The following is an 11,275-nucleotide window of genomic DNA, read 5'->3' on the forward strand; positions in this document are numbered from 1 at the left end:
TATGGTCCCACTCTTTCAGTGTTGATATAACACTGGAGAATGTGCTGTGAGATGTGTGCCTCTCACAAATTTCTGAGACCATGTAATATAGAGTAAATCTCCAGTCAGAGGTGTCTCTCAAGAATGTCCTGAAGATAAAGCAGTACATAATGTCATACGTAGGTTATGACATGCAGTTACAATGTCTAATACCAAAGACTACTTCTGTGACTGACCAGCATTTTTAGTCCTATTCAACTTTTTGTTAAAACAAAAATCTATGCCACATCCTACACACTGGTTGAATCAACGCTGTTTCAAAAGTACTTTGAACCAATGTGGAATAGGGCTCCCGGGTGGTTTAGTGGTCTAAGGCACTGCATCTCAGTGCTAAAGGTGTCACTAAATACCCTGTTAAATTCCAGGCTGTGTCACAACTGGCTGTGATTGGGAGTCCCATAGGGTGGTGCACAATTGGCCCAGCGTCAATAGAATTTGTTCTTAACTGACTTGCCTAGTTAAAATGGGCAATGAATTTATGTTTGTGCCCAGTGGGATGCCCTACTGGCCGCCCGTCTTTGCGTGTGGCGGCTCCTTTAAGAGTTGAGGGCCGTGTGAATAAACTTGAGCCGTGCTGCGCTGACGTAAGGGGAGTTGAAGAGTTTTGTGTAGCCCCAGATAAGGGCACAGGAGAGGAAAATAACGGAGAGGAAAATAACGGAAAGAATAATAACTTAGAGGATAGGGAACTGGACCGAGGACTGTTATCTTTTAAAAAATTTGGCCGCTGATTTTACAGGAAATGTAATGCGCATTTTGGTCAATTCCTACTAAACTGGACATCAGGTACAAATGTATTTGCTGTTGCACATTTAACGTTACCTGTGTTCCGTTTATTTTAATACAAACTCAAATTTAGCATAATTGATTGTTAACTATACCACAAATTAGAATGTTCTTTTAGAGTGAAGTTCAAAATGCTTCATATAACTAACTATTCTAGACATGCAATGCAAAAACGTCTTATTTGGTCAATGTGCCAATATTATTATAGGGTAGCTATTCCTCGAAAGAAATAAGCCTACTGTGGAATAATTCGCCTATTTTTGCTTCATAATTGAAAGTAAAATCGAGAAAGGAATCTGAAAAATTGCCATTTCGTCTCGGAGCTGGGGGGAGAAAGGGAACGTGAGGCTGCTGCTGGACATTGGACGGGGAGGGGACACCACTGCATCTCTCTCTCTCTCTCTGTCTGTTTCCGTGGAGAGCAGGGGGGTGGGATTGAACCGCAAGAAACACATCATGCAACACAATGGTAACGGAGAAGAGAGGCAGTCAGCCAACCAATCCGAGCCTCAGCTCCAGGGGACGCCGAGTGGAAGCATTCTACACATCCCAGGCAGGGACACCCTTAGCGACCCCACACTCTTCCAACTGCCTGCCCAGTCAAAACTGGAGTTCAAACGCAACGCAGTCACAGAGGACTACAAAATAACAACTCAAGTACTAGGACTGGGTATCAGTGGGAAGGTGATGGAATGCTACTGCAAGAAGACAGGGGAGAAGTGTGCCCTCAAGGTAGTGTGTGTGTGTGTGTGTGTGTGTGTGATCCATTTCACTTGCTTTGTTAATGTAAAAATATGTTTCACATGCCAATAAAGCACCTTGAATTTAATTTGAGCAAGAGAGCGAGAGAGACCATCAGTCACCAGACCCAAGTGGCACCAAGTATTTGAGGTCTTGCTTGCTTTCTTTTCTTATCCTCTGATGTAAATTAAAGGGAACTTGAGGATGTATTTACAATAGTGACGATAAGAGGGAGAATAGTCATCAATTATTCACTACTCCTCCATCTTAGACAGTCGTTTCCTAGATCTCTCATCCTTCTTTGCGGTTTGATACCAGGGGCGACAGGTAGCCTAGCAGTTAAGAGCATTGGGATAGTAACCAAAAGGTTGCTGGATCAAATAATCTGCCGTTCTGCCCATGAGCAAAGCAGTTAACCAACCCCCCTACAACAGCGGCTCCCTGCGCACCGATGACATGGATGTTGATTAAGGCAGCCCCTCGCACATTTTGGCATTCAGTTTTGCAGCTCACTTTCCCCAATGGGACTCCTTTATTTGGAATTACTTAATTTGTCTGATGTGGGGTGGGGTGTTGTATGAAGGAGGACATTATTATATATATATATATATTATATTATATTATAATGCTAAAAACTGATTGACATATTGACATATTTTGGCATGGTTACAGTATACAGCATGCATCTGGTGTGCAGAGGTTACAGAGGTTGTCACTTACTGTCACATTCTGTCCCACTTCTTCCCTCTGCTACATTTACTGTATCAACAAACAAGAGGATATAGAGAGTCAGAGAGAGAGTGTGTTTCTTTGACTGGTGCCTGTTCTTCTTGTAAAGAGGTCCACTTAAGCACTAATAACACCAATAGATAACTGTCTCTCTGTGAGCCAGGTTTGGAGAGGAGCCACCAGCGGTAAAAGTGCAGCGCTTTAAGCTAACTCGACTCCTGTCCAGACAGACAGTGGATGAGTCTGGGAAGAGATAGTGATGTACTGTGTGGGACCGTGTCTTACACAGAGGGTAGGTTGTTAGTGCCAGTAGTCATTGTCATGTTGTATGGACAATGACATGCTCTGTCTGGACTGATTCTATGTTCCATCTAGAGAGGATCTACTCTGGTGTGCAGGCTTTTGTTCCAACCGAGCTCTCACATACCTGATTCAACTCAAATCTGGTGTGTGTTCATGCTGGGCTGGAACAAAAGCCTGCACAGAATGCAACCCACCTGGACCAGATGTTCCCCATCCCTTTCCTTAAGTTATGCCTTGGCATGTGCTCTAAGTTCTATCTATCCTTTCTGGACATAGGGGGATCTGTGGTCACCCACTGGGTACACACTGGTTAAATCAACGTTGTTTCCACGTCATTTTAATGAAATGACGTTGAACCAATGCGGAATAGACATTGAATTGACATCTGTGCCCAGTGGGGAATGTTTTTCTTCTGTTCTTTGAAGTTCAACCACTGGAATAGTGAGCAACTTGGAAACAGTGCTAGGTCAACAGGTTATGCAAATTCAAAACCAGAATAATGGGTCACCAGAAGTATTCTTGAGAAAACAATAACAGAAAGCCTATGGATATGTTTTCAATGGAACAGTCTCAACCTCCAAAATAGGTCCCTATTCTTTTTGTCCAGGTAGATCAATGAAATGAAAGGATGAAAAGATAGATCAATGAAATGTGTTGAGTATGATCAGTTGTACTGGCACAAGTGTATACATTCTTTCATAAGTGTGCTCTTCAAGTATTTGTGGACAATGTTTTCAGCAGAGTATTAGGTTACTCCTCTATAAACAGTTTAATCTCAACCTGCCCTCTCCTCCCTGTCCCACCATGCACTGCATCCTGTCACAGACAGAAGATAAGCTAGTTTATCTGGCTGTGGTGTCTGGGGATCCCTCCCATCCTTACATCCAATCACATTGCAAGGTTGTTATTACTGGTACACTTTGAATGCAGAGTTTGAATGCACTAATAAAAGGCAGCATTCATTTTAAAAGCTCTTGAGGGAATCGTCCTGACAAGCAAATTAATATGAATGAAGGGTCCAGATTTTATTTGTAATGATAGATTCACTTACGTGAGAATATGAAGAGACTCTGTGTGTGTGTGTGAGAGAGAGAGAAAGTATCAAAGATAGGTGAGAGAGAGATGTGGGACTAAGATTCAGCGATTTTAACCTGATTAAGGCTGTTATTATACCCTTGATCAATTCCTCCAAGACCTGTGAGTGGTTATAGACAACATGGGCACATGCACTCAAAAACACACTCACACAGGATAGACAGTACCAGTCAAAACATTTGGACACACCTACTTATTCCAGGGTTTCTTTATTTTGTACTATTTTCTACATTATAGAATAATAGTGAAGATATCAAACTTATGAAATAACACATATGGAATCATGTAGTAACCAAAAAAGTGTTAAGCAAATCCACATTTATTTTATTTTTGAGATTCTTCTGCCTTGATGACAGCTTTGCACACTCTTGGCATTCTCTCAACCAGCTTCATGAGCAATGCTTTTCCAACAGTCTTGAAGGAGTTCCCACATATGCTGAGAACTTGTTGGCTGCTTTTCCTTCACACTGCAGTCCAACTCATCCCAAACCATCTCAATTGGGTTGAGGTCGGGGGATTGTGGAGGCCAGGTCATCTAATGCAGTACTCCATCACTCTCCTTCTTGGTCAACTAGTCCTTACACAGCCTGGGAGGTGTGTTGGGTCATTGTCCTGTTGAGAAACAAATGATAGTCCCACTAAGCGCAAACCAGATGGGATGGCGTATCGCTGCAGAATACTGTGGCAGCCATGCTGGTTAAGTGTGCCTTGAATTCTGAATAAATCACTGACAGTGCCACTAGCAAAGCACCCCCACCCCATCACACCTCCTCCTCCATGCTTCACGGTGGGAACCACACGTGGAGATCATCCGTTCACCTACTCTGTGTCCTCACAAAGACACGGCTGTTGGAACCAAAAATCTCAAATTTGGTCTCATCAGACCAAATGACAGATTTCCACCGGTCCAATGTCCATTGCTTGTGTTTCTTGTCCCAAGCAAGTCTCTTCTTCTTATTGGTGTCCTTTAGTAGTGGTTTCTTTGCAGCAATTCGACCATGAAGGCCTGATTCACGCAGTCTCCTCTGAACAGTTGTCTGTAACTTGAACTCTGAATCATTTAGTTGGGCTGCAATCTGAGGCTGGTAACTCTAATGACCTTATCCTCTGCAGCAGAGGTAAATCTGGGTCTTCCTTTCCTCTGGCGGTCCTCATGAGACCCAGTTTCATCATAGTGCTTGATGGTTTTTGTAAATTCACTTGAAGAAACTTTCAAAGTTCTTGAAATGTTCCGTATTCACTGGCCTTCATGTCTTAAGGTAATGATGGACTGTTGTTTCTCTTTGCTTATTTTAGCTGTCCTTGCCATAATATAGACTTGGTCTTTACCAAATAGCTATCTTCTGTATACCAACCCTACCTTGTCACAGCAAGATATTTTGATTTGTTTAACACTTTTTGGATACTACATGATTCCATATATGTTATTTCATAGTTTTGACGTCTTCACTATTATTCTATAATGTAGAAAATATTTAAAAATTAAGAAAAACCCTGGAATGAGTAGGTGTGTCCAAAATTTTGACTGATACTGTACATGTTGCATAGATGCCTACGTTCCACTACAGATGCATGCTGCATCCATCATCATACCTAGTCATAGTAAATGTGCTTCCGAAACATGCCCATTGTTCTCTCTCTTCGTCTCTGTTTCTATACCCACCCTTCTTCTGGGGGCAGATTCTGTATGATTGTCCTAAGGCGCGGCGAGAGGTAGAGCTGCATTGGAGAGTGTCGGGGGGCCCATACATCGTTCACATCCTCAGCCTTTATGAGAACATGCACCAGGGGAAGAAATGCCTGCTTATCATCATGGAGTGGTGAGGACCATAGAGACTACATAGACCAGAATGCATTTGTGTAATGAATCCTCTTAGCTTTTCTAGCATGTCAGACTTTAAAACCGTAACTAATTAATAGGGCCAGGAATTTTTCCTGGTTAGGTCACGTGGTCAGGAAAAACTCCTGGCCAAATGAAAGTTTACATAAACATCAAATATGTCCCAGTTCACTTTCTTGGTCATTATGCTTAGAATTAGTTGATTGGGCTCAGTAATTGCCTGGTAATTACTAAGGGACAAGGCTGTTCTTGTTTAATTGATGGCTTTGTTCTCTTGTTGAGAAGCTCTGATCTGTCTCTCGTGTTGTTGTTCCTGGCTCAGTATGGAAGGAGGGGAGCTGTTCAGTCACATTCAGGCCAGAGGGGACCAGGCGTTCACAGAGAGAGGTGAGTTATGATGGGGAACTGTGTTGTATTATTTACAGTGCTCAATTATTTACAGTGACCCTATAGATGTGCGCATTTTGTTAATCAGATTCATATGTCATGGCTTTTAATCAGAGGCTGCGGAGATCATGAGGGACATAGGCACGGCCATCGAGTACCTCCACCACATGGACATAGCTCACAGAGATGTCAAGGTGGGACTCTACTCCTAGACACACATTTACATCATTTTATTTTTCACCTGACACTCGCTGACAGGCATGTATTTACCTCTGGTGGTTTTAGTGATGTACTTATTGCTTTCTTTTTTACACCTCCCTCCCTCCCTCCACACACACACAACAGCCTGAAAATCTGCTGTACACCACCAAGGAGACCAATTGCGTTCTGAAACTAACTGACTTTGGCTTTGCCAAGGAGACCACCCTCCACAACTCCCTCCAGACACCCTGTTACACCCCCTACTATGTTGGTGAGTGTTGGGTCTGTTACACCAGTAGTGGTGTAGTATACTATCCGGATGTGAATGGTGTGTAGGCTATAAAGTATTATGGTTGACTTTTACCCATCATATTGTCCCTGTCTGTCTGCCTGACTGGTTGTCTCTTGGTGTCTTGGTCTCTGTCTCAATGTCTGTCTATCAGCCCCCGAGGTGCTTGGTCCAGAGAAGTATGACAAGTCGTGTGACATGTGGTCTCTGGGCGTGATCATGTACATCCTGTGAGTACCTAGTGTGTCTGTGTGCTATAAGTGTGTCAGTGAGTGTGTCTGTAAGTGTGTCTGTTTGTGTGTGAGAATCAAGTCACAGGCCTCTCATTCACTCTCACTCCCCCTACTGTTCACCCCTGGGCCTCATTTACACCCTCATTTCTCTCTACTACCTCTCTTTTAACACTAAGCTTCTCATGGTCCACTTGCTTTCCCCCTCTCCTTCTCTCCCTCCTTGTATATAGTATGAATGACTGTTCAATGAGTGTCCAGTTGGAGTGCATACAGTAGCTGTAGTTGCTCTATTCTCATGTTGAAGAGTGTGCTGTGTCCCCAGGCTATGTGGGTTCCCTCCATTCTACTCTAACACTGGCCAGGCCATCTCTCCAGGGATGAAGCAGAGGATCAGGATGGGCCAGTACAAGTTCCCCAACCCTGAGTGGGCGGAAGTGTCTGAGGAAGGTCAGACTAGAGACAGAAAACTGGGGGTGGTCTATAGTAGAGGGAGATGCTTCACTGCAAGACAAACTATGTTCTGCTAAGTTCCAAATATTTGACAGATTTTTCTACGGTTGTGATTTGTAGGTCCTTTGATAAGCATCTTGACTAGTTTACCTGATCATGTTTTATTTACTATGCTTGTTGACCTATGACCTTTACCTCTGTAGCCAAACAGCTGATCAACCAGCTGCTGAAGACAGACCCTAACGAGAGGATGACCATCGGGCACTTCATGAACCACCCTTGGATCAATGTGAGTATTACTACTGCATGTCTGAGTGCTGTGGATAATATGACTCTCATTTACACTGTGTGTGTGTGTTGACATTACAGCAGTCGATGGTGGTCCCTCCGACTCCTCTGCACACGTCCCGTGTTCTGACAGAGGACAGAGAACTGTGGGACGATGTCAAGGTGAGACTAGAGAACTGTAAAATACGGACACTGTGGTAATAAGAAAAACTGCATATCAATGGGCCAATTTAATCTAAAACTAAGAAGCCATTAGGGGGTGGTAAACACTATATTTACAAGACCCACACTGCACCTTCAGAAAGTATTCACGCCCCTTGACTTTTTCCACATTTTGTGTTAAACTGAATTTTAAATGGGTTACATTTCGATTTTGTGTCACTGCATACACACAATACCTCCTAATTTCAAAGTGGATTTAATGTTTAGACATTTTTACAAATTCATTTAAAATGAAAATAACTACTCAAGCCTTTATGGCAAGCCTAAATATGCTCAGGAATAAACAAGTCACAAAACAAGTTGCATGGACTCACTCTGTGTGCAATAATAGTGTTTAACATCGTTTTAGAGTGACTCGTCTCTGTACTCCACACATACAATTATCTGTAATGTCCCTCAGTCGAGCAGTGAATTTTAAACACAGATTTAACCACAAAGACCAGAGTGGTTTTCCAATGTCTCGCAAATATGGTCACCTATTGGTAGATGGGTAATGAATATCCCTTCGAGCATGGTGAATTTATTAATTAAACTTTGGATGGTGTATCAATACACCCAGTCACTACAAAGAGAGGCATCCTTCCTAACTCAGTTGCCAGAAAGACAAGCAAGAGTTTTATGGCTGTGATAGAAAACTTAGGATGGATCAACAACATTGTAGTTACTCCACAATACTAACCTAAATGACGGAGTGAAAAGAAAGCCTGTACAAATATTCCAAAACATGCATCTGGTTTGGAATAAGGCACGAAAGTAAAACTGCAACAAATGTGGCAAAGAAATTAACTTTATGTTCTGAATACAACGTTTTATGTTTGGAGCAAATCCAACACAACACTGATTACCACTCTTCATATTTTCAAGCATGAGGTTGACTGCATCATGGTATGGGTATGCTTGTCATCGGCAAAGGACTAGGGAGATTTTTTTAGGATGAAAATAAATGAAAACGGAGCAAAGCACAGGCTAAATCCTAGAGGAAAACCTGGGTCAGTCTGCTGGGAGACAAATTCATCTTACAACAGGACAATAACCTAAAACACAAGGCCAAATATACACTGGAGTTGCTTACCAAGACGACATTGAATGTTCCTGAGTGGCCTAGTTACAGTGGACTTAAAATCGTCTTGAAAATGGCTGTCTAGCAATGATCAACAACCAACTTGACAGAGCTTGAATCATTTTTAAAAGAATGTGCAAATATTGTACAATCCAGGTGTTCAAACCTCTTAAAGCTGTAATCGTTGCCAAAGGTGATTCTAACATGACTCCGGGATGTGAATACTTGTGTACAGTAAATTAGATATTTCTGTATTTAACTTTCAATAAATATGCAAAGATTTCTAAAAACATGTTTTCACTTTGTCATTACCGTATCTGGTATTGTGTTTGGAAGGGTGAAAAAAATATTTAATTTGAATTCAGGATGTAACACAAAATGTGGAATAAGTCAAAGGGTATGCATCATTTCTGAAAGCGCTGTATCTGTACTGTCTGCCTACAGGAAGAGATGACCAGTGCCCTGGCCACCATGCGTGTAGACTATGACCAGGTGAAGATCAAAGACCTGGACACGTCCAACAACCCGCTGCTCAATAAGAGACGCAATAGACCTGGTGCTGGGCAGGCTGAGGGAGAGGGGGGAGGAGGGGGAGGTGGTGGGGGAGGAGGGGGTGAAGGAGTAGTCGGAGCAATGGTTTGTAACAGCCAGTGAGAGTTTGAGGGGAGGGAAGGGAGAGGGAGGAGGGGGTGTTATATTAAGGACATTATTTGGACCAATATTCACCAGGGCCCTGATCACAAGTTGTTTCGGGAATTAATCAGATCTTGTGGTCAGGAAAACTATTCTCGTTATTGGTCAAAATAAGTGTTTAATTGGACCACACCAAGATTGAGATGGCAGCAATTTGCCCTCTGTTGGTAGTAATCAGAAAGATAAGGCTTTTCTCTGTCCTTTACTTGTTCTGTCACCAGCTCATACGAGATTCCAGCTCAGTTAATCAGACTGATCTATAATATAATTGCTTTTGTTTTGTAGATGTCATGTTTATTTACTGCTATTATTTTCATGAAATAAATTTTTGTTTCTAAAGAAGTTTGTATTACTTTGTTTGGGTCTGAATGTGTCATGTATGAGGATGTGGTCTCACATGGAGTACAGTACCTCCCCTTCCTCATGCACATTTCTGTATGTGTATGCATGACTGTTTAAGTGACTGATGCGTGTGAGAGAGAAAAACTGTTGTATTTTGTAGTTTATTTGAAATGACCAACTTTTCAAATACTTGAAGTAGTCGAATATAGAGAATCAATTAAAAGGTAACTATTTCCTTTGATATTCAAATACAGGTCTCAGAAAAGTTAAATAAAAAATAAACTTTTTTTGATGAAGAACCAAAAACTAGAAGTTAGTTTAGTCTAAATATAATTAGCACATGGTTTGGAGGGCTTTCAGATAGGAATCTTAATAGCCTAGAATTAAATACTTAATGATTGAAGTTATTTTTTTTTACATGATGAACATTAACATTTATCAATCAAAAGAATGAAAGTAATACAAATATCAAGCTAAACAGACTGTTTAGTTTCCAGATTTTTTTTACATCATGCATTACATCACTCTTTACATCACCGTCATAGCCTATGGTTCTTCACCGATCATTTTAGATCTTGGTTAATCATTTAAGATGGCAATTGATGAACATCAGGGTCTCAAATGTTTTGTCAGTCATTGAGCAACAGCGAGGCCTGAACATTCTTCCAGCGATCGAACTAATTGATTAGATTAGTTTAGAAAAATGTATGTTATTTATCTTTGTGTAGCATAAGATTAATCAATGTACATGCAAACATAGCTATTAAACATAGCTATTAAAACAATTCTAAAAAATAAACCTGCAATACAGCATGCTGGGAAATATGATGGGCATGGTTTTGGTTCAAAGGGATGTGTATGAGTTTCAGGCCCCTGTATATTAGGGAAAACTAGGCCCTCAAAATAAGGCCTTGTGAAATACGTATGGTATTATCCTAAATAAAAGTGATGTTACGTTTGATACTGGAGCTCTGAGGCATGCTTCGAAATTGCTAAGCAGCTTACTTCGAAGCAGTGTACCGATTCATGTATCAGAAGTACGTAAACAATGACGGCCAAAGCTTTGTTTGATCACATGCTTTTTCAAACCATGTATTGCAAAATCCCACTAAATCACCGTAGTTCCGGTGCTTTCTTACAGTGCCTTGCGAAAGTATTCGGCCCCCTTGAACTTTGCGACCTTTTGCCACATTTCAGGCTTCAAACATAAAGATATAGAACTGTATTTTTTTGTGAAGAATCAACAACAAGTGGGACACAATCATGAAGTGGAACGACATTTATTGGATATTTCAAACCTTTTTAACAAATCAAAAACTGAAAAATTGGGCGTGCAAAATTATTTAGCCCCCTTAAGTTAATACTTTGTAGCGCCACCTTTTGCTGTGATTACAGCTGTAAGTCGCTTGGGGTATGTCTCTATCAGTTTTGCACATCGAGAGACTGACATTTTTTCCCATTCCTCCTTGCAAAACAGCTCGAGCTCAGTGAGGTTGGATGGAGAGCATTTGTGAACAGCAGTTTTCAGTTCTTTCCACAGATTCTCGATTGGATTCAGGTCTGGACTTTGACTTGGC

The 11,275-nt window shown here is 41.5% G+C and overlaps 1 protein-coding gene across 1 annotated transcript; it reads left to right on the forward strand.

Moving 5' to 3' along the window:
* The first annotated feature begins 606 nt into the window (after positions 1-606).
* Positions 607-9,695, forward strand: LOC139371090 (MAP kinase-activated protein kinase 2-like). Its single transcript, XM_071111154.1, has 10 exons — positions 607-1,557; positions 5,374-5,513; positions 5,856-5,920; positions 6,035-6,114; positions 6,266-6,392; positions 6,565-6,640; positions 6,966-7,090; positions 7,297-7,382; positions 7,463-7,543; positions 9,108-9,695. Exons 1-10 carry the CDS (start codon positions 1,282-1,284, stop codon positions 9,315-9,317), a joined length of 1,266 nt encoding a protein of 421 aa, XP_070967255.1. The 5' UTR covers positions 607-1,281; the 3' UTR covers positions 9,318-9,695.
* Positions 9,696-11,275: the final 1,580 nt, after the last annotated feature.

This window comes from Oncorhynchus clarkii, chromosome 17 (assembly GCF_045791955.1).
Source record: "Oncorhynchus clarkii lewisi isolate Uvic-CL-2024 chromosome 17, UVic_Ocla_1.0, whole genome shotgun sequence".
NCBI classification, from domain to species: Eukaryota; Metazoa; Chordata; class Actinopteri; order Salmoniformes; family Salmonidae; genus Oncorhynchus; species Oncorhynchus clarkii.